The sequence below is a fragment of the Mus caroli genome, unplaced genomic scaffold, assembly GCF_978045245.1.
Source record: "Mus caroli unplaced genomic scaffold, Mus_caroli_1 scaffold_1, whole genome shotgun sequence".
Taxonomy (NCBI): Eukaryota; Metazoa; Chordata; class Mammalia; order Rodentia; family Muridae; genus Mus; species Mus caroli.
Window position 1 is genome coordinate 158059196 of NW_028227256.1, and position 24936 is coordinate 158084131.

The 24936-nt window shown below is 37.6% G+C and overlaps 1 protein-coding gene across 2 annotated transcripts in view; it reads right to left on the minus strand.

Annotated features, from left to right (window-relative positions):
• Rabgap1l (RAB GTPase activating protein 1 like) overlaps positions 1 to 24936 on the minus strand; it is a 587625-nt gene that overhangs the window by 208992 nt on the left and 353697 nt on the right. For both annotated transcript variants that reach the window (XM_021173796.3, XM_085842452.1), the window contains 3 exons: positions 13976 to 14050; positions 3455 to 3580; positions 2093 to 2236 (listed from right to left, as the gene is read on the minus strand). In XM_021173796.3, the coding sequence (XP_021029455.1) occupies positions 2093 to 2236; positions 3455 to 3580; positions 13976 to 14050 (345 nt within the window). The remainder of the gene's footprint in view (positions 1 to 2092; positions 2237 to 3454; positions 3581 to 13975; positions 14051 to 24936) is intronic.

Here is a 24936-nt window from a genome sequence, read left to right on the forward strand (position 1 = left end):
AATTTGAATAACCTTCTTAGTATTCAACACTAGAAATTCAAGTATCTTCAAGATGATATTGCCCAAGAAGTTGTGAATCCAAGTTCCCGAAGATGCATAAACAGTGCCAGATGCCATGGCTCAGGGGATAATTTCAGAAAGTCACTCATCCAGCAAAGTAAACTACAGCATTACTATTCTACCATAAGCACTAGAGAAATCCATTTAGCACAACTATGCACTCTACACTCTGTAATGAAACTACAGTCTAATCTAGTATGAACACAAATCATCTCTTTCAGAAAACAGTGTGAAGTGATGGATGGTAAGCTCATCCTGTAGACCAAGCAAAGACCAGCAGCCTATCACATGGCCCGCCTCTCAGGAAACACTGCTCTTAACTTCTGCCTCACGTGGGGTAATGCCTATGAAGACTTACTTATCAAAATTAATTTTGAGTATTAATTGGATTTAGTATTATAGAACTCAAACATCTAAATTCGGTTCCTTTTTAAAAGAGTACAGTATTACAATGTGAGCCAGGCCCATTCAGAACAGTCAGTCAGGGCAGAATGTCTGCTAAACACCCAAGTTTCCCTTGTGGATGATGTGATGATCATAGCGTGCTGAAGAAGGTTTTAGTTTCTTTGCCTTCTTCCACTGGTTATATTTTAAGTGCCATTTTTAGACTAATTTATAAGTAAAATGAACAGGATAATACATGTGCTATCAATCACTATCAATCGCTGTTACATAATCAGGATTCAAGATCTCTTTCTGTGACCTAGCAAATCACTCCACTCTTCCTTACCAAAGTACTTCACAAATGACTCAAAATCTTCCTCACCTACAAAATGCTTTCAAATTTCAGATGCAATGCAACTAATAGCAAGAGCCTTTGAGAGAAAATTTCAGCAATATCTGCATATAAAATGATAGGCTTTATATAGCTTAGGTACTTTCAAAATACTATTTTTAAAGTTAAACTATTAATGTCAAGGGTGATTTAAATGTGTGGTCTTATTTTTGTGTAAATTTATTTTTTCATTTAAATATTCACTTTTCTTTTCATCAAGTAGGCTATTCTTATGGAAAAGGGTCTCAGTGTAGCTAGCTTGAGCTGTTCCTGAAGCTCATGGAGATTCTACTGCCTCCCTTTGCCTCCTACGTACTCGGAATAAAGGTGTGCACCATCATGCCTGGCCCAGCAAACTGCCTTTCAAGAGAGACTCCAAGATTTTTTTTAGCATTTTGCCTGACAATACAATATAAGCTGTGTGTGTGAGAGTGTGTGTAATAAATTATTTAAAAGAATAAAGTAGGTGTGGGGGTGTACATCAGTGGTAGAATATATACTTCGATGAGGTAGGGCTCCATCCTCACACCACTGTCCCAAAGAAAACAGATAAAATATACCCAGTATTTTATATTAAGGGAACTAAAAAGAATAAAGTAAACAAATACAAACAATAAAGGTATTTAAAAAACAAATAATTGATATGTTCTACTGCCTAAAATTATAAGTGGGGTGAGGTTGTAATTCAGTGGCAGAATCCTTGTCAGGCATGCAGAAAACAAGAGGATGCATGGGTCATAAGGGAAGGGGAAGCGAAGGATAGAGCAGAAGACAGGGTGGGGCAGGAAGAAGAGCTCAGCATCTAAAATGGTTATCATTTTTCTTTCTTGGAGGAACCAAAACTATCACATATACACAGGGAGCTAACAAATGGAGGACTTAATTACGGGGTTGAGGTTGGGGGTGGGGGAGGGCTTGTTCATAGTCCTGATTGTAGTATAAGTGCAGCAAGAGTAAAAACCACTGACTCTAAATGCATTTAACTTTTTCAAAAGTTACACTGATGATATATTAATCACAGATATAGGCTTATTAGGAATATAATTACACAAATTTAGCCATGTAATTTTATTTTGTGGAAATTATATAAGCCTTAATATTTTTATTCCTGACAAACAGTAAAATTATGTAATCTTTATTAAAAATTCAAATGAAATTTTGGTCCATGAGTGTGGGTTAATACTATGAAAAAGGAAAATAACTGTTTCTAAGCAGAATTTTCTACATTGCCATAGGGATGAAAGCTGGACACTGTACCTCACAAAGCAGAAGGTCAATGATGTGGAACACCATGCAGAGTGGAAACTTGGCAGTAAAGAGAGTGAGGAACCACTGGGATGCATACATATGAGCTTCCAGGTTCAGATCACAGAAGTGGCTGTACAGGTCTGGCAGCTGATCCTAAAAGCCAAAAGCAAAGGGTTAGGAGAATGATTACCAAGGAAGTTTTGTCGTTTGCAACAACTGTAGTGTGCACCTGCATGTCAGTGCACAGAGGTGATGACAGGAGATGGGGATAGCCACACGACAGATGAGTGTGGACAGAAACAACTGGGTGCAACAGGATCCTTGCTAACATGAGAGAGAGTTTCTGCTTCCTGGAAAAATCTTGTTCTCTCAGAACACCTTCATTCTAATGACAATTCTTAGTCTAAGGTAAGAGACAGGATTCACCTCCTACCCACCTAGAAACAAAATATATCTTCATACTCACAGACCATAATTTCATTTGAACTTTTAATAAGCAGTAGATCATTTTATTATTTGTCAGTTGTAAATGTTCCAAATTCTCAAACACCGTTATCTGAGGTATACAGTATAGTTTTAGAATAATTTGAGCACTTGAAAACTCTAAACCATGACCAGATATAAAAACCTAACTGTGGACTGCAGAGATGGCTAAAGAGCTCAAAGCTTTTGCTGATCTTCCAGAGGACCTGAGTCTGGTTCCACACACCCAGATCAGGTACCTTGCATCCACTTGCAGCTCTAGCTTCAGGAGATCTGCTGCCCTCTCTGGCCGACTTGGTCACCCAAATACAAATATAAATGCATCCAGGTAATAAATATAAATAAATATTTCTTTAAATATCCCATCATGATCATATAAAAATGATAAAGCAAAACTGTACAAGAGTGCAATACAAGATAAATAACTCCTAACAATGCTATTTATCATGTAGTGTGTGTATGTGTGTGTGTGTGTGTGTGAGAGAGAGAGAGAGAGAGAGAGAGAGAGAGAGAGAGAGAGAGAGAGAGAGAGAGAAACAGAGACAGAGAGACAACCATTTTTTGTATCAAATGCTCATATTGAACAGGACTCAAATGTATCTATTTGATGGTTTAAATGAGGTATCAAAATTGTTATCGAGCCCAACTTGATATATTAGATATAGTTATTTAAGTTTTAAATCACATAAGGAATACTAACTTTTGGGGAAAAAAACAACTAACTTTTATGTCTGAAAAGTGAGAAGTAATAATAAAACAAAATAAATGTGTTTATAGTCTGGAAGTTGTATTCATTAAACTTTCATAGTAAAATATTGCTCATTAACTCTGTTAGTGATTTTGATAACAATAAATTCATGGATGATAGAATTTCCCATTTTTCCTTACCTGCATTAGTTTCTCAAGTTGATAGAATTTGCAGTGAAGATCTTCAAAATTGTTTCTGTATAAGTCTCTCAAATTATAACGATACATAATAGTCACCAAAACACAGAATGCTTGCTCCTCTGGCATCTACAGGAAAACACACATGAGAAAAATGAATGAATGCCATATGTTCAGACTAACCTTTTCTTCCCAAGTGAAGCTGACTTGCACCTCTATCACCTAAAATACTTTTCTTAACATCAAATCCCAAGTAAGCCTCATGATCTTCTCTTGGATTTCTTCACAAGTGGCTGTTCAAAAAGTTGCATTTCAAGTACTATAGCCAGTCTTAGAGAAACGAATTCATTCAGTCTCTCTATAAGTGGATGACAATTAGCTGAATATTTTACCCACTGGCATCTTACAGGGATGGGGGTGGGGAGGAAATGCTAGTACCTCCTTTAATGTGGTAAAAGTACTGAAGCAGATAGGTAGTTTAATGCCTTTGGGCCTTCCTACACACAGTTCCTGCACAGCCAAGATACAGGCACTGTGGGAGGCACTGAAAACAAGAATTGAGAGGAATAGATCTTGACGACCAATGAGTGCACAGCAACTCACATGAATTAAGATTAAATCTTGGGACAGGTGAGGCTGGGTGTGTGAAAAGCATTGATACAGCTAGAGTACATGTAGAGGTCTGATCCAGAATGGGCCAGATCATAATAAATCATTCAAAATAACCACAGAGCAACAACAGGCAGACAGAGTTCTGTTTACCTTTGGACATGCTATATAAACGACACATAAACCCCCTCAACGTCTCTCTTCTTCATATAAAGAACACAGTACATCCATTAATACACAGGAACAAGTTTGGCTTTGATGCAAAAGAGAAAAAAATACTATGACAACTAACTGACAATTCTAGCCCATAGTCACTACTCGGATACCTAAAATGATTTTATATCTGTAGTCTTAGCACTTAGGAGAGGCAAAAAGATAGGAGGCCAAGGTATTCCTCAGAGACACAGCTTGTGGTGAGCATGGGCTACTGTGACACTATCTCAGAAAAGCAAGAAAGAAAGACAGCTAAATGGAACAATATTAGTACTTGATCGAAGAAACTTTTGAAATATCTGTATTTTCATCAGCTAAGTCAGTTAATGCCTCTGAACTTCAGTAGTTTTATATTTTAAACCAATTAAGATTGAATACTGGATATGCCTGTACTTTTGAATCTCTCCTACAGTTTCCCCAACAGCAGATACTTACTTAAAACAAAACCACTAAAATGACTAGTTAGGCTATTATAATGATTAATGTTTCACTGAACAATACAATTCAATTCATCACTGATATGCAATTAGTCTAAAAAAAATTAAACAATGTATTTTTAAATAAAAATTTAAGATGTGGGAACATGTTAGATCTTTAATACCAAATTCTCATTTTACTGTGTACTGAAGTTTCTCCCAAAAATCAGTTATGAGACTGGGAAAAAGAGAAGATAAACACTAAAATTTTGTAATTTAAGATATGACAGTGTCCTCCATGGTTATCTAAAACACAAAATGAAACACCTGCCTAGCATAAGCTCTGAAAATGGTGTAATGTAATCAGATGATGCAATCCCTGTTAGGTAACAAACGTTGGCAAGGATTTGTCATCTGTATTGATAAGGACCATCAATGGACAGAAGCCATTACTGGACAGAGACCACCTCTAAGTCTCACTGTATTTCTCCACAACAAACTCTGTTTTACAAAGGAAGCCTTTAAGAACCATGTATTGTACATAATATACTTTTGATAAAACCTGAATTTTGATGAAAATGATCTCTGCATGTACTATAAAACTGTTTTTATTCCACCTCATTATGTTTTGCATCACCACTTTCTCTGAAGTTAGTAAGTATTCCAGAGTTCCTGGTTTTTTTTTAAAAAAGATTTATTTATTTTTATTTATATGAGTACATTGTAGCTGTTTTCAGACACACCAGAAGAGGGCATCAGATCCCATTCTAAATGGTTGTGAGCCACCATGTGGTTGCTGGGAATTGAACTGAGGACCTCTGGAAGAGCTGTCAGTGCTCTTAACCACTAACCCACCTCTCCAGCCCCCCTGATTTTTTTTTCAACAAAGATAGATGCTGATTATTTGGAAAGTCATAAGCTCATGAGTCTTTGTTTTCCACTCATATACTGAAAAGCAAATAAAATGATAGCTGCCAGCTATTTGTTTACTTTCTCCTTTAAATCAAATAGATGCTAGAAAACATTTAAATCAAATGATTGCTCAGTGGCTTCCTATATGTTACCAATTTAAATGAGCAGGATCGGGGGCCAAAAGAAAAGTGGTTGTGTATATAATGGTTAATTTTAGAAATAATAGCAGCTACCATTATTAGACATACCATGAGTCCACTTGATTCCCACAAAAACCTTAGAGTAGGTCTAATTTTTACATTTGAGATGCAACACTAGTGAAGTTCAGAGGCATTAACTAATTAACCATAACTTTAAGTCAATTAAGGAGGGTCTGGGTTTCAAATCACTACTGTTCTTTTGTGATATGCACAAAGTAAGTCATACTCTTTATACTCATAACAAGGGCCTCAGTCCTCAAGAAGCCTTCAAGGGTAATGATATTATTTCCATATTAACATGAAGAAATGGAACCCCAGCTTAGGAATCCTTGCCCAAGGTCACATTAACCTAAAAGAATTGAAAGGATGATTCAAATTTATAGCTGCTCTGTTAACTATTGTTTGAAGGGGTTCTGTTTTGAAAGGGCAGACAAGCATAGCTACAAACATAGATTTAGGATCATAAAATATAAGGCCTGATTTCAAGCTCATTAAAATCTCTGCCACAGAGTTCCCAGTTTTATGCCAAAAAATAGCTCCTGAGCCAAGACCTATGGCAGAGAAAGTCCTGAAGAATATGCTACAAATAGCTTTGGTTATAAACATTTATTTGGACGCTGCTATCTTTATTCTGTGGAATCTTGATTTCCAAGACAAATAGTAAGTAGCTCAGTTTTTCATTTCTTCTTTTTTTTTTTTTTTTTGGTTTTTTGAGACAGGGTTTCTCTGTATAGCTCTGGCTGTCCAGGAACTCACTTTGTAGACCAGGCTGACCTCGAACTCAGAAATCCGCCTGCCTCTGCCTTCTGAGTGCTGGGATTAAAGGCGTGCACCACCATGCCCGGCTCTCATTTTTTTATTATTATTATTTTATGTGTATGTATTATGTCCATGTGTGTATGCCACGTGCATGGGTGGGTGCCCACAGAGGCCATAAGAGTTCTCTGGAGCTAGAGTTAATGATTGTGAGCTGCCTGACTTGGATGCTAGATACATAACTCAGGGCCTCTAGAACAGCAGCTAGCACTCTTCACCACTGAGCAATCTCTCCAGCCCAGTCTGCTTGTCACTTTTTATTGCCACTGAGAAAGTCATATCTTAATCCTGTCTTTGAAGGAAATTCCATTACAGGACTAATAACTTTTTAATCAATTTTATTCTGAAATACAGTATACAAAATACAAAAAGGTCAGATGTGTATTCTCTAATAAATAACTGATCATAAAGAAAAAAAAATGGACTCAGGGCCTCATGCAACCACCAGCTAGTCTAAGAAAGATAATATTGTTTTAGCATTAAAGATCCCTGTATAACACATGGACTGGAATGAGAACCCCCCAGCCCATTTGCAACAGATATTCAGCTTAGTCTCCATGTGGGTCTCCCAATAAGTGGAGCAGAACCTCTTCCTAAAGCTGTAGCCTGACTGTGGTATCAATTCCCCAACAGGGCTGTCTTGTCTGGCCTCAGTAGGAGAGGATGTGTGTAATCGGGCAGAGACTTGATGTGTCAGGGTTGGGAGATAATCAGGGGAGGACCTTACCTTCTGAAAGGAGAAAGGGAAGAAAGATGGGGAAAGGTTCTCAATGGTGGTGGGGAGTAGCACTTGGGATGTAAATAAATAAACAAAAAAGATCCCTGTGTAAACCTTTTCAGTCATGAACCTCTCCCAATACATCTTTCTAGAAAATTCACTATCCTCCTTTAACAGGAACCATTACACTGTTGTACTATATAGTTTTTTCCATCTAAATAATATTCTAAAAGGAAAAGTAATTGATTATTTTTGGATGTTATACAGAACTGAATCATACAAAATGTAATCTTACACGTTCCTTTCTTTAGTATTTCTCTAATATTATAAAGATTATTGCAATTTAATTTCTAAAATGGTTTAAAGTTGTTGTGGTATATACTACCATGCTACATTACCCTCTGACCACAGATAATATAGTTCTTATAGCTCACTAAATGGATTAACAGCATCTGTTTGAGAATTCTCGCACTGCCTAACCTACTCAGTGTCACAAGCTATTGCCAAAGCCCCTGACATTTTTCTAAGCACAGAAGAATCTAATTTTAAAAGACTACTTAGATATTATACTCTTGAAAATTCAAAACTTTACATTTGAATATACTTTTCATTTTCTCATCTCTCTGGGGTAAAGGACTGTGGGTGAGGGAAGGGCAGCAATCCACAAAGCAGCAGACAATGATTAATATGCAGCTGCAAGGATGACTGCAGAAAAAAGCAGCAGCAGCAGCTTATGTAACTGATAAAGTATTAGTCAGCAGGACCCTAATAACACCTCCCTGGGCCCTGAGGTGGTGTAGCTGATTAATACTTTAGAATAGCCTATTGTCTTCTATTGGCTTAGACAACAGAGAAAAATAATACAGGAAAAAACCCTTTCTGTATTCAAAGTAGCTGACAGGTTGAAAGGTGAACAACATATATTGATTAATTTCACAAAATAATTTACAAATTAGGATATATATTTTATTAGTATGATGCTGAATATTAGTTAATCTTTCCTTAAGGACCCTGACGGTAATTCTATCTTTCAAGCTATTTCTAAAATACATAGCAACAAGTACATAATTCAATTAATTTAGAGTACAAGAGACGTTAATGATATGTGTCTTGGGACACACTTTAGGATATATTTTTAGTGATCAGCCTCATAAAGGCTGACTTACTATATGGCCTTCACTACTGTAAACAGGAAGCACAAAAAAGTTCTGAGTATTTAACTTTTCTAGTTATTTGCCTCATTCTTGCTCCCCTTAGGAGGCAAGAACAGGATGTATTTCCAAATAATTACAAACCTGAAATAAGCCAAGTCTCCCAGAACCTCAAACAAACGGGGGATTTCTTAGAGCTCTGTTCTTACTGTGCTTTAATCAATGTAGCATCATGTATTTATGAAAGGGCTATGTTATGTTGGGACTTCTTTTCCTTCCAGTAGTCCACCTTAGAGGGAGACTTTGTAAAAACCCAGGAAATAAACAAAACTTAGAAGTTTTACAAGACTCAGGAATGAAATAAACTTAGAAGTCTCAAGAAATTCCTAAATGTTCGTTACAATGGTCACCAGTATCTTCCCCTGGGGTATTAAACAGTAAGAACCGTCATACAGAACTCTCTCCAGCCAGCTGCAAATCCTGCCAGGAGCTCTAGGAGTTCAGCTTCTATGTGTTGCTGCTTAGGCTGCAGTGGACATTTTGGTGATGCAGCTGCCTCTGAGCCCTCCATGCTCCCATCAGTAACCCTCCCCCACACCCCAGCTAAACTTGGGTCTGTCACTGCTGCCTGTTAAAGGTAAGTAGATACCTTGTTCAGAGCTCCCTAGGACAAGTGAAACATGATGGACGGAGGTAACAGTGGCTTATTTCAAAGACTATTCTGTGAGAAACAAAGCAGTAAAACACTTGACTTGCATCTCAGCTTTCACCTCAGTGAGGACGAAACTTCAGAAGTGGCTCTCTCTGTGAAGAACTCATGCCATTCAGTGGGCTGCCGGACAGCTCTAATTGCCCTAGAAATTCCCCATTCAAAGATTTTAAAACAAAATTAATCATTAATCCCAACTTCTTCCATTCACTCTAAATGTCCATTCTCCTGTGGGACCTAACTATTTTAGATACTACTTGCATTCTGTGTTAGAAAATTATGATAATAAAGTGTTTGATATCACAGGCCATCACAAGAAGATGTGAAGATGTCAAAAAGAAAAAGAAAGCAAGACCAAAAAATATACCAAAAGAAATACCAAAGTAGCTGATGCTGCACAAAACAGGAGAGTAACCTAAAGTGCGGTGAGGTGAGTCATGACAACAGCGCCATGGGCATCACTCTTACTAGAATGAGGAAATCAGCATTAAGACTGTGAGTCTACCAGCATTTTCAACAAATGGTGCTGGCATAACTGGCGGTTATCATGTAGAAGAATGGGAATTGATCCATTCTTATCTCTTTGTACAAAGCTCAAGTCTAAGTAGATCAAAGACCTCCACATAAAACCAGAGACACTAAAATTTATAGAGGAGAAAGTGGGGAAAAGCCTCAAAGATATGGGTACAGGGGAAAAATTCCTAAACAGAACAGCAGTGGCTTGTGCTGCAAGATCAAGAATTGACAAATGGGACCTCATAAAATTGCAAAGCTTCTGTAAGGCAAAGGACACTGTCAATAAGACAAAAAGTCCACCAATTTTTACCAATCTGATACGGGACTACCTAAATCTGATAGGGGACTAATATCCAATATATACAAAGAGCTCAAGAAGCTGGACTCCAGAAATTCAAATAGCCCCATTAAAAATGGGGTACAGAGCTAAACAAAGAATTCTCAACTGAAGAATACAGAATAGCTGAGAAGCACCTGAAAAGATGTTCAACAACCTTAATCATCAGGGAAATGCAAATCAAAACAAACTTGAGATTCCACCACACACCAATCAGAATGGCTAAGATCAAAAATTCAGGTGACAGCAGATGCTGGCGAGGATGTGGAGAAAGAGGAACACTTCTCCATTGCTGGTGAGGTGAGATTGCAAGCTTGTACAATCACTCTGGAAATCAGTCTGGCGGTTCCTCAGAAAATTGGACATAGTACTACCGGAGGATCCCGCAATACCTCTCCTGGGCATATACTCAGAAGATGTTCCAACTGGTAATAAGGACACAAGCTCCACTATGTTCATAGCAGCCTTATTTATAATAGCCAGAAGCTGGAAAGAACCAGATGTCCCTCAACAGAGGAATGGATACAGAAAATGTGGTACATTTACACAATGGAGTACAACTCAGCTATTAAAAGGAATGAATTCATGAAATTCTTGGGCAAATGGATGTATCTGGAGGATATCATCCTGAGTGAGGTAACCCAATCACAAAAGAAGTCACTAGATATGCACTCACTGGTAAGTGGATATTAGCCCAGAAACTTAGAATACCCAAGATACAATTTGCAAAACACAAGAAAATCAAGAAAAAGGAAGACCAATGTGTGGATACTTCATTCCTCCTTAGAATAGGGAACAAAATACCCATGAAAAAAGTTACAGAGACAAAGTTTGGAGCTAAGACAAAAGGATGGACTATCCAGAGACTACCCTACCCAGGGATCCATCCCACAGTCAGCCACCAAACCCAGACACTATTGCATATGCCAGCAAGATTTTGCTGAAGAGACCCTGATATAGCTGTCTCGTATGAGGCTATGCCAGTGCCTGGCAAATACGGAAGTATTCACAGTCATCTTATTGGATGGAACACAGGGCCCCCAATGGAGGAGCTAGAGAAAGTACCCAAGGAGCTGAAGGGGTCTGCAACAATATGAACTAACCAGTACCCCCAGAGCTCATGTCTCTAGCTGGATATGTAGCAGAAGATGGCCTATTCGGCCATCAGTGGAAAGAGAGGCCCATTGGTCTTGCAAACTTTATATGCCCCAGTACAGGGTCAAGAAGAGGGAGTGGGTGGGTAGGGGAGCAGGGCGGGGGGTGGGAGGGGTATATGGAACTTTTGGGATAGTATTTGAAATGTAAATAAAGAAAATATCTAATAAAATAAAATTTTAAAAAATACTGTGAGTCTACTACAAATGCTCATTTCAGAGTGGCAGACTCAGCAGTGCCTTAGGTTCACCTAGTTGGGCCTTTCTGCTGCACCCAACACTATGCATTGTTTCCTTCTTTATAGAAGACTCCTCTTCTTCCTCAGACATTTCAGTGTTTAATGTTCTCAGATTCCATCCTCATTTTCTTAGCCTTGTTTACTCTTCTGAGATTATAGATTTCCTCTCATCATGTCAGCTTTGATGTCTCCCCAAGTATCAGCCCCTAGTGTCAGTGGGCTGCTAGATAGCTCTAACAGTCTTAGAACTTCCCCCACCAATTCAAAGATTTTAAAACAAAATTAATCATTAATCCTAACTTTCCCCATAAACGCTAAATGAATATAATTCTTTTAGCTAAAAGCATCATAGCCACCAAGTACCAAGCTGGAGAACTGGGTGTGTCACCTTTCACTTCCCTTCACTAGCCCAGAAGCTGCTCACTTTCCTTCGAAACGTTTGTTTCTTTCTCCCTTTTCCCAGTCCCAGCATATGTCATAGAATCTAGCTAGTCTCTCCACAGCTGTTTGTTCTCTTCAGCTTTGCCCTCTAAGCAAAAACAAACACAAAAAATGAATGTCTACCCTTGCCCAGTGGCTTCTCATTTGTGTTGGAAGGAAGTCACTTTAATGAAATGAATATGTAGTCCTTATCATATGGCCCATCCCTATCATATCATTTTTACCCCACATGTAGACAAGTCTGATTTCATGTGGTTTCTCTCTAAATAGAGAACCAATTTGTTTTCATACACTTGATATCATTCATTTTGTCTACAATTATGTAACTTTAATTATTCTTTAATTTATTTCTTGCCAAAACAGCTACCTGTTCCAGAAAGTTTTTCTAACAGTTCTGTCAGAACTGGGCTGGGCAAATCTCCTGTGGACTATCTTGCCCAGGGCCTCACTGTGATGAGCACACTAAGTTCTCCAGTGAGCATTTATTGTTTCTCTTGTCAGAAAGATCAATGAAGACACAGAAAGGAGAATACAAATTCGTTTGAATTGCTTATACCCCATCCTAGACACAAACTACAAATGTAATCCCACTTCAAAGTCCAGAACCTGGCAATTGATGCTAAATGAAAGTGACTGACAGGAAGAAGTGTATTAAAATAAATCAGAGAAAATCTAGTAGGTTCCTTGTTATAGTATAATAGTTCATAGTGATCTGATTTCTGATGTTTGTGCTTATGCTGATATTTTTATTCAAGATAGTTAAGCTAAAATTAAATCCAAATAAGTAATTTAATTTATTTGCTTCTAGATAGCAAAACTAATTGAAAAACTCTTTGGCCAACAATCTCTGGCCCAAATTGAAAACTATCCCATGGGCAAGAACCAGTCCCTGGCACTATTAATGATACTCTGTTATGCTTGCAGACAGGAACCTAGAATAGTTGTCCTCTGAGAGGCTCCACCAAGCAGTCAATGGAAACAGATGCAGAGACCCACAGCCAAATCTTAGATGGAGCTTGAGGAGTCTTGTGGAAGAGTTGGAGGGGAGGACTAAGGAATCCAAAGAAGAACTCAAGAGGAAGACCAACTGTACTGGCTAGTTTTGTGTCAACTTGACACAGCTGGAGTTATCACAGAGAAAGAAGCTTCAGTTGGGGAAATGCCTCTATGAGATGCAGCTGTAAGGCATTTTCTCAATTAGTGATCAAGGGGGAAAGGCCCCTTGTAGGTGGGACCATCTCTGGGCTGGTAGTCTTGGTTCTATAAGAGAGCAGGCTGAGCAAGCCAGGGGAGACAAGCCAGTAAAGAGCATCCCTCCATGGCTTCTGCATCAGCTTCTGCTTTCTGACCTTTTTGAGTTCCAGTCCTGACTTCCTTTGGTGATGAACAGCAATGTGGAAGAGTAAGCTGAACAAACCCTTTCCTCCCCAACTGTCTGTGCAGGAATAGAAACCCTGACTAAGTCACCAACAGAGTCAACTAACCTGGATCCTTGGGGGTTCCCAGAGACTGAACTACCAACCAAAGAGCAAGCATGGGTTAGATCTAGAAACCCACACGCATATGTAGCAAAGGTGTGGATTGGTCTTCATGTGGGTCCACCAATAATTGGAGTGGGGGCTGTTCTTGAATTTGTTTCCTGTCTGTGGATCCCATTCGCCTAAGAGGGCTGTCTTGTCTGGCCTCAGTGGGAGAGAATGAATCTAGTCCTGCAGAGACTTGATGTTCCAGGCTGGGTTGATAGCAGGGCAAGCTCCTCCTTCTCAGAGAAGGAGAGAATAGGAGGGGAATTGGAGGGGACTGACAAGAGAGGGAGGCTGAATATTGGGCTGTAAAATTAATTAATTAATTAATTAATTAATTAATTAATGAAAACTGTAGCACTTTAATAAAAAAGAAATAAAGGAAGGAAGGAAGGCAGACAGACATACTGTTGTGTCTTGGAAACAGATGTAATTTATCACCCAAGGTATAATTTAAAGAGATATGCTATATATAAGCTTCCTAAAGTGGGAAATCAGCAGGAATATCAAAACCCTGTAGAAATAACCCTCAGTACCACTATGCTATTTAGAACATGGAAAACTACTTACATGCAACAGTAGTACAGCAGCAAGAAAAGACTGTCCTTGACAGTACCCAATGTCTTCATCGAACACCGAGTAGGCCTAGAGAAAGATAATGAAAAAGTCATATTAAGAAGACTCATAAATTTAGCTTACATGTTGGCTGCCATCAGGTGCCTGCTTGCCCTATCTCTGACCTTCTGTCACATTTACACTGATGTTTCCATTTGGATCCATATCTGTGCATCAGAACTCCTCTAAGATACCTTTTCCAAAGCAGCCCTACATGTTCCAGTATCACAGGCTCCTCCTCAGGATATGAAATAAACAGACACTCAGATACCTAAATTATTACTTTAGCCAAGGTACATGAACCATGAGAACCCTGGGTAAATGGTGGGGGATTACAAGGCTGATATGAGAGTTCCAGGGCACTACAATAGAAAAAAATCAAAGCTTCTCAAAACTCTAGTATGAATTCATCATTCTAATAAACAAAGTCAATTAACAACTAAAACCTCCAAACAAGGTATCCAACTTGTTGACAGTTGCCAAGAGCCACTAACACTATGGCCCAACACAAAACTATAACCATTAGTGATTTTTTTTCAGGTGTGAGTTTATAAAATGTGAGCTTACAGATGGCATTGCTTTGCCATGTTAAAAGGTTGTATATACCTGCTGTAAGCCTTTAATGATCTTTAAATGCTCTCCCATTTTCTAAATGCTGCTGAGTAAAAATGGCTCTTGTTATGTCTATTGCTAGACAAGGCAGACGCATTTAAAATTGCCCTGCACATTTTGCAGAATGTCCAAAGGTACATCAGGCTGAGAACATGCACCCACTACTGCAGGCTCTTTGGCTATTCCATACCATTCCCTTCATTTTAACCATGCCAGGTGAAAACTGGCAAGAGTCCACTCAGGAGATACAGCACTCTCTTGAGAAGGAACAAATGTACCATTTAGTTTGACATGAGTCTGTTTGTCTTCAGAGGAAAAGAAATAAAGTTGTTCCCTTAATAATTTCTAACTAGTAGTTTAAACACTTGAAGACCATATAGCAGTTTTTGGGAGTTTGAGTCAGCAAAGGCAGAATGTTTATTAAAAATGGAAGATAAATTAGAAAGACCTTCTGTGAAAATCCAGATAGCTAATGTTTTAGATTTTGAGGGATAATCATATTATATGTCAAAGTTGAAATGACGTCAAGGGAAGTATGAAAACAGGCTTTGTGGGTTCGTGCTTCCTGAAATTGAAAAAAGTTTAGGTGCTGCCATATTTATAAAAGCCAAGAATCCCAGAGCTAGGCAAGCACCAAGCCCATGTGCATACTTTATCTGAGAGGATTTCCATTCAACTGTGTATATGAAGACTTCCTGCCTAGAGCATTGGTTATTAAATATTTTTTTGTACTTTTTTCCAGTACTGAGGATGGCCCCCAGGGCCTGCTCCATGCCTTGGCAAGCATTCTGCACTGGCCTACTGCCTACCCTTGTAATTCTTTTTCTGTGTATAATACAGTCAGGTAAGCATATACATACATTTGATTTTCAGAATGTTTGAACTGGGGCATTGTGCATTGCTATCATTACAGAGCACTGACGATCAACCCTCCAAAATGCTCCTTGTGCCTCTATAGTCTAAAATCTCCACTAGACATTAACTGAACTATATTATACAACATATTTATAATTTTAAAAAGTAACTCATAATGTCAGATATACTCTTGTATCTGGATTCTCATAACCTCAGAGAGAAAAATGAAAAGAAAACGCTTAAAAATAGGATCAATGTGGCAACCTTTTCACTAATAGATGAAGAAGAGTAGGGTAAAGCTGTCCAACTTCTTCTTGTTTGGTATTAAAATAAAATAAAACCAATCTATACATCCTATTTTGTACAAACCTAACTAGTAAAGAAGTATAAGACACTGTTATCATTTGACATCATATGTCCAGTCTTTCAGATGTCAACCAACATTTAATGGTAGAATGTCTGCCTTGCATGAAACAAGGTCCTAGGGCCACTCTCCAATATGGAGGAAGGAGGAGGGACAAGAGGAGAGAGGGAGGGAAGGAAGGACAAAGGGGCTTTAGCAGGGACTCATCCTTTCTAAAAGCACAGTGAAGTCACTATCTTCCATATTACCACAAATTCTCATTCCTAGGATAACTACATCTCCTTGGTATTTCTGCAAAATTGTTAAAACATGATCTGCACACTTGAAAGTTTCCTAAGTAGGTGGGTAAATAGTAGAGGCATCCAATTCATGCCAGTACCAAAAATAATAAAGTAGCCTAATTTTGTGCCTAAAATTTTGTTTTTATTATTTAGAAATATATGTTACTATGATTATACTTTATAACTCAGTATTTTTTGTTTAGCTTATAAGACATAAATTTTTGTTTTGTATCTTGAGACAGGGTTTCTCTGTGTATTCCTGGCTGTACTGGAAGTCGCTCTGTAGATCAGACTGGCCTTAAACTCAAAGATCCATCTGCCTCTGCCTTCTGAGTGCTGGAATTAAAGGTGTGTGCCACCATTGTCTACCTATAAAATTCTATTTAGAAGGTTACAACATTTTATTATATTAAGAGAGAAAGATCACTAACAAAAAATAAGGGACTGGCTCTTTGTCCCTTAAGTGTTAAGTCCCTAAATCCCTTGGCCTGACAATGAAAACAAGCCTATGACATACCATTTTATTAAAATACTTTCATCCTAAGGAGATAAGGGAATACAAAAAGATATACATAAACAGTTGAAAATTAAAAATTCAAATGTTCTTTTCTTGGCTTATATAAATATGTAATAAAACTATTTTCCTGGGTGCTTTTAATTACAAAGAAAGAAAAAGGCACATCTCACACTTAAGTGTCTCATTCCAGAGCATAGGGTCTTTGCTGTTATCTGTATTTACATTGTGGATCTCTAGGTCTGAAGATGTGTTGACCTGCATAGCCAAATTCAGGAGATGATAATAAAACTTAACTCTCAAGCACAACTTTTTATATTTGATACACACTCAGAAAATACTCAAAAAACTAATTCTTTATATGACTACAGCTAGGAAATGTAGAGGAATAATAATCACAAAGTTCCAGGGTGGTTCACTTGTATAGGAGAAGACTTAACCCAAAGGAGAAATGGGGTTAATGAAAAATACTGGCAATATTTCTCCTAATTTTTAAGTAAAAAATATTATTTACTTTTAAAATCATAAATACAAATTAAACATGTTTGAAATGTTTCATAATTTTAAATTTTAATTTAAATATTTAAAAAGTACTCATCAGTAACCATTCAATAGTTTGTATTTTAACTTGGGTATCACCTCCAGAATACAAATATATAAAAGACACAAAGTAGTTTTCACTGGAGTTTAAACACACACACACACACACACACACACACAGAGTCATTTTGTTGTCTTCACCATACCTATGTTCTATGAAGTTATCAAGACACTAGACCTACAATTCTGAATTATTTTCTTCAGGTTAGAAAGGGTCTGGCTCCTATGTACCTTTGGCTGCAACATTTTCAGCAATCAATCACTAGCATAACTACATTGTAAATGTAATTCTTAAGGCAACAGATTTAACACATACTATAGACTCTTTATTATTTAACAAACTCATGCATCAATGAGGTGTATATATATATATATATATATATATATATATATATATATATATATATAAAATCACAGATATATCACAACTTCTCAGCAGCTAGCAGCATTAGCCAGTACTTTAGTGCTGCACTTGAGAGTCATGGTACACACCAAATCACCAAGAGAAAAGAAAACCTATAGCAATAAATATATTGTGATGCTTGTTTACAGTGAGAGCTAAGCATCAAACAATTCAAAATTCTCTATGAATGCTTGGAACAAATGAACAAACAATAACAACAAACAAAATGTAATTTTGTATTAGTGCTGCTTTTGAGGTTGCAATAAATTTTACTACGTAAGATGAAATAAGCCGGGCGTGGTGGCGCACGCCTTTAATCCCAGCACTCGGGAGGCAGAGGCAGGCGGATTTCTGAGTTCGAGGCCAGCCTGGTCTACAAAGTGAGTTCCAAGACAGCCAGGGCTACACAGAGAAACCCTGTCTCGAAAAACCAAAAAAAAACCAAAAAAAAAAAAAAAAAAAAGATGAAATATAAGTACAGAACCTATAAAAATGACTTATTGTGTATATATGTATGTGTATATGTGTGTGTACATATTTTTATGTAGAAATACACATTCAAGGAGCTGAAGGGGGAACAACAATATGAACTAACCAGTACCCCCAGAGCTTGTGTCTCTAGCTGCATATGTAGCAGAAGATGGCCTACTCGGCCATCTGTGGGAAGAGAGGCCCCTTAGTCTTGCAAACTTTATATGCCCCAGTACAGGGGAACGCCAGGGCCAAGAATCAGAAGTGGGTGGGTAGGGGAGCAGGGTGTGGGGGAGTTATGGGACTTTCGGGATAGCCTTTGAAATGTAAATGAAGAGAATATCTAATAAAAATTAAAAAAACAAAAAAATAGTTTATCTGAGCTACTAGCCTACAAAAAGTAAATTCAAAGAGTTCTTAAATAAAAGCAAAACTGTTACTGATCATAATCATTAACCATTAGTTTTAGGAAAATGGCAAATACTGAGAAACCCATGCACAACAAACATTAGCATAAGTCTATGCCCAGTCTATAGTGTCACACTTGAAATTTGTTTCTACATGAATATTCCAATTAAAAATTTTCAGTACCTAATATCCCTCATAGTGTTACCCCTAAGCTTTTAGAATCACTATCAATTAATTATGTTTCCATATTCACTCAGTACTTAGAACAATCAGTCCACAATGAACATATCATTTTATAAAAGTTTAATTATAATTTTTCTTATCAATTCACCATGTGTTTTCCAATAAAAACAATATAGTTATGACAACCTCAAAGTAGTCTCCATCACCTAGAACAGAAATTTGCTAGTACAGTACTCTTAGACTTCGGTTCCAAAGTTTACTTAGAAGCTTTCCATCATTGGCTCTGAATGCAAAGCATGTCAGGTTCTAGCTCTGCCATTTACCAGAACTACTTAGCTTCCTTTGCACTGAGGCAAAATATGGAAGACAAGTAGAGACAATGAGCAAAATGGACAAATTAACTACTCTACTGAAGCTTAGTTTCTTAGCACGAAAAGATGACAACAGTCATACTAATTTATATAATGTTTGAAAGTAGTATGTATAATAGTGAAAAATAAAAGAGAAATGGACCAAAAAGAAACTTAATGTTTTAGATTGTTTTTCTTTTATTTTTGAGATTATAACTATGTCATTTCCCCTCCTTTCCATTTCCTCTTGAATTTATGGCCTCTTTTCTAATTAATTGTTGCTATAAGAATATATGTATATACAAACATATTCCTAAATATAACCTGATCAGTCTATATATTGCTTATATCTATGTTTTCAGGGATGACCTTGTTATTGGTACTAGATAACCAATCTGTGAGGTAGTTACTGCCTCCAACTCTCAACATCCCTTAGTTGCCTGTAGTTCTTTGTGTAAGGCTGAGAACTCATGGGCTTACCTCTGTCCACTTTAGTATGTTTATTGTTGTTTTTCAATTCAGCTAATGTTTAAGGAGTCATGTTGGTGAGACTTATGGATGTAGCCTTTGACTTACGAAGGGGACACAGAAGGGATTCAATTGTTAATAGTGGCTATACTACACAGGCTTGTCATACCACCATGAAGAAGTAACTTTGAGCAGAGAATGGAGGGAGGCTAAAGAATCAGCTGTGTAAATATGGTAGGAGGTGTTCTTGGTAAAGGGAAAGTCAGTTTAGCACAAAGGCTCTGGGTATGAGCTTGTCTGAACATGTAGTCAGTTCACAATGGTTGAAAGAATGTTCAGCTATGACTTCACAGCTTGGTAAACCTCTGAAAGTATTTTTTTTTTTTTGTTAGTACACTGAGTAAAATAAAAAGCTACTGCAAGCAGAAGACTGGGGAAGAGATGATGTTAATGTAAACCAGGATAACATGAGTAAAGCTGGTGAGAAACAGCTAGTAAGTGATTACGATTTCTTGATGGACTGAGTATGTGGAGCTTGGAAAGCAGTCATGTGCAGTCTGCTGTGCAGAAAGAAGGAAGAATTGGAATCTACAATACTGCTGTGAGTCTGTAGCTTTCCAATACACACAGCTGGACTTAGAATCAAGCACGGCCATGGCAGGTTTTGGAAGGTAGAACAAGGAACTCCAAGTTTGTTCTTCCCTAGCAGGAGAAAATTGTCTAATCAACACTTTCAGAAGTCTAAAAAGTTAGTGAAGGCTTACAGAAGCAGGGAAATAACTATTCTAGAAAAACAGCTGACCGCCGGGCGTGGTGGCGCACGCCTTTAATCCCAGCACTCGGGAGGCAGAGGCAGGCGGATTTCTGAGTTCGAGGCCAGCCTGGTCTACAAAGTGAGCTCCAGGACAGCCAGGGCTATACAGAGAAACCCTGTCTCGAAAAAACCAAAAAAAAAAAAAAAAAAGAAAAAAGAAAAAAAAGAACAGCTGAAATTTGAATTGCCTGCAAAGTATAGTACCTTAACCCTTGAATAACTCTGAAAACCAACAACCTACAACTGGAGAGACAACCAACTCTCCAGGGACAAAGCCAGGTGAGAGCTCCTATACAGTTTTTCCCAGAGCCCCATCACAGAGGGTCAGATTTTATCTTCTGGTTCCCAGCAGTACTCTACGTACAAGGCTCACCCAATGTAAGAAGTCTTCTTCCTGAAGTATTTGACTATTGGGGCTGATGGGTAAAAATGAGGCAAAGTACATATCAACCATAAAGCTCTAATTAAAGGAAAGTCTTGGGAAAGAGAGATCCACAAAAGTTAGGAAGGTTTCCTTCCCACCTGCACAGACAAGAGCAGAGAAGGCTCCAAAGCTCTCACTTCTGCAGTATTGTGACATTCTACATAAACAGAGAGTGAAGGCATGCCAGAGTTTACCACTGGTGGGTTGAGAAAATGGAAGATAATCTAAATGCCTCATCTGTCTCTTGATAAAGAATGGCATAATGACTAGATCCAAGAACTGAAGAAACTCTCAGTTCTATCAGCCAAGCAGCAAGGAGAGATCTCAGTAGCAGATCTGATAAAAGACTGATGCGGTTAGTTCACCAAAGATCCCAGTCAGACATCCTACTACAAAGAACACCATGAGCCTAATGAGTACAGACACATTAAAGTCTGCCAGAGGTGATGGGAAGTGATTTCTAATGAGGATAGGCTTTCTTAAACTGATGAATCTGCTTCAAATTCAATAGCAGAGATTATACTGAAACCCACTGAATTGTACTGAATTTTGCTATATGAGTTCTTTCAATAATAAATAAAAATATGTTAAAAGGCATACTTACAAGTACACATGTACATATATATCTATGTGTACACACATATATCCCCTAGTTTCATCCATTGAGAGGACTTTCAAGCAATGACGCCCAAGAACAGTCATCACTCTTCATATCCAAATCTTGGTTTCTTACCATTTTGATTAAAGGAACTGAGTGTTCTGGAAAACTGGATAAGCTTAAGCTAAGCAAAGAAATAAGAAATAAGCATAGAACATAATTCTGAGCAGTAATGGAAGACCATGCTCACAAAGTTAGAAAATTTGCCAAAGGAATATCGAAACCTGCTTAAAGATATCTCACTGGCTAATTTGAAGATAATTTGAGCACCAAAATGAGCAACAATAGTGACAGAACATAAAATATAACAGAATGAATACAGTAAGGATCCAATCAATTAGACCTAGCAAAAGGACCCTAATAAATTGGTGGGTTGTTTTAAAAAGAGGGGAGTTGAACAAAAGTTGGGAAGGGTGGAATACAGGCATGTCTTGGAAGAGTCAGAGAGAACAATAGAGAGAAGATATGAATGAAATATAGTGAATACATATATGAAATTATTAAAGTTAACAAAAATATTATTTTGAAAGAAATAATCCTTAGGCACATGTCTATGACAATAAATAAATGAGTGAATGTATCAAAACTATAATTCAAAATGGTGAATTTATATAGCCAAAAAAATCTCAACAAAATACTGATTAACTATAAAGAATTAAAGAAAAGCACTTCATAATGGATAAGCCGGATAGACAAAAGCTTATATATCTAGTCAAAGTGAAGATCACCCAAAGATGGGAAAAGTGAAACTGTACAGAACTTAAGAAGAAATAGATACAAATGATCTCTTCTGTATGATTCTTGTCAAAGATGTCTAACTCAAATATACCATGCGAGTGCATCAGAAGAGGTTGGATTGGAGGGCGATCTCAAGAAGCATCTGGTCTATAACTTTTAAAAATTGTAACACCAAGAGAGTTAAGAAAACAGTGATCTAGACCTGATAAAAATCAAGAGTCGGTGAGAATTAAATAAAACCTGTCATCTAACCCTACATCTGATAGAGGGCTAATATCCAAATTATATAAAGAACTCAAGAAATTAATCACCAATAAAAAAACTCCAAACAACCCAATCAAAAAATGGGGTATAGAACTAAACCAAGAATTCACAACTGAAGAATCTTGAATGGCTGAGAAGCACCTAAAGAAATGTTCAAAGTCCTTAGTGATCAGAGAAATGCAAATCAAAATGACCCTGATATTCCACCTAACACCAATCAGAATGGTTACGATTAAAACCTCAGGTGACAACACATGTTGGAGAGGATATGGAAAAAGAGGAACACTCCTCCATTGCTGGTGGGAATGCAAACTGGTACAACCACTCTGGAAATCAATCTGGAGTTCCTCAGAAAATTGGAAATAGATCTACCTGAAGACTCAGCTATACCACTCTTGGGGATATACCCAAAAGATGCCCCACCATGCCACAGGGGCATGTGTTCCACTATGTTCATAGTGGCCACCTTATTTGTGATAGCCAGAAGCTGGAAACAACCTACATGTCCATGACAGAAGAATGGATACAGAAAATGTGGTTCATTTACACAGTGGAATACTACTCAGCTATAAGAACAAGGACATCCTGAGTTTTGCAGGCAAATGGAAGGAACTAGAAAATATCATCCTGAGTGAGGTAACTCAGACCCAAAAGGACATGCATGGTATGTACTCACTAATAAGTGGATATTAACCAAAAAAAAAAAAACCTACAGAATATCCAAGATACAGTCCACAAAGCTCAAAATGGTGAGCAAGCTAAAGTGCCCAAGTGAAGATGCTTAAGTCTCACTTGGGAGAGAGAAGAAAGCTATCACATGCAGGGAGAAGGGAACCTGATCTGGTATTGGGTAAGGGAAAAGGACTGAAGCCCTGAGGGCCAGAAGAAAGAATGGAAACAGGCAACCTCAGGAAATAAACTCTATTTTTTTTTCTATACACCACATCCACTAACCCGACCATCAGTAAACATGGGTGCTGTCTAGTGCTCAATAGCTGCAATGCTTCAGTGCTATGTGATCGACTAGGAGTTGGGACAATGACTATGTGGGACAATGCCCTTGCTTCTAAGAAAGGTATCTGGGGCAAAGAGGTATCATGCTGATAAATCACATTCAAAATAATTAGTGAAACAAAATTCTGACCATGCAACTCTCCTGTAAGTTTGAGAATGTTAAGTAATATCTATACACATATAAATAAACCTAGGTACATGTATATATAAATTCCATAGTATTTTATTGAACAAACATAATAAAAAGTTACCTAAAAAGGTTAACTTTGTCCTATATGTTGGTAAGAAGAGTATGAATATAAACTCTAAAAATAGGTTCACTGATATGAAATACTCTGAACTAAACTAGATGTATTCACAAATATTCACTAACAAAGCAACTTTCTTATCTAACATAGCTGGCACAATTCCTAGACATAGGCTTCTTTTTATAACAGTTTTTAAAAAGCCCTTGGCAATAATTTAAAACGATCCCAACTCCTTTATAAGCAGTAAATGCAAAAATAAAATGAAATAAAAGAAAATAAATACAAACCTAGATTACCACATCTTTAACATTTTTAACCACCCCCACAAAATAAGCTGTTACATGATTATTGGAAATTGTTCACTGCACTTATGTTATGACCTTGGACTCTGACTTGGTAATGGATATATTACAGGGGAACAGCACTCAGGCAATCTCTACAAACAAACAAACAAACAAACAAACAAAAATCAAGAGTCTGGCATTTAAGGAGTTTAACCTGCAAAGACTTTTGGAATATGAAGTGCTTCCCAGAGGAGGGGCCAGGAGCACTAAGGACCCTTTAGTAGCTCTGCCACTGCCACTGCACACTATGCTAGGAAAGCCGATGGAAGGATGTGATGGCAGAGGCAAACCTCAGATATCACCCTTTGATAGCCTTTCCTTAGAAGTACAGAGTAAATCAAAATATGTCATCAAATGATTTTTCTTCCATGCAGGTAGAATTATAGTGTGTCCTAATGTCTCGTCCAATATGCTCCAACAATCCCCATTTTCCTAATATCTTTCTTAAATATTAAGCCCTTTCTTGCTGACAGGCTTCTCACAGGATATGAAATACACAATCTGTTTCATCAGCTCAAGTATGTAAAGCTAACATTATTGACAAAAGATGATTAGTGCTCAGAGTGACCAAACAAGGAAATGGAATATACCCAAGATAACATTTTGCCACAAAGACCGCCCCCAATGGAGAAACACTGTGTTCAATTATCATCTACAATAATCTTAAGCCTAAAGAATAATGTTTTGCTTTGTTTTACTTTGTGTGTTTTGAGAAAGTGCTTTGGAAAGTCTGGAATGGGATTTTTTATGTACAACTGGCACTTAACTCAATCCTCCTACCAAGCCTCCCAAGGAAAAGGATTCCAGGCAGATACTACCTTACCCGGCCTCACTGGAAAAACTTTGAGGTTAATTTTATTGTGGAACTTGGAAGATGGCTTGCTTTGTAGCACAAGGACCTGA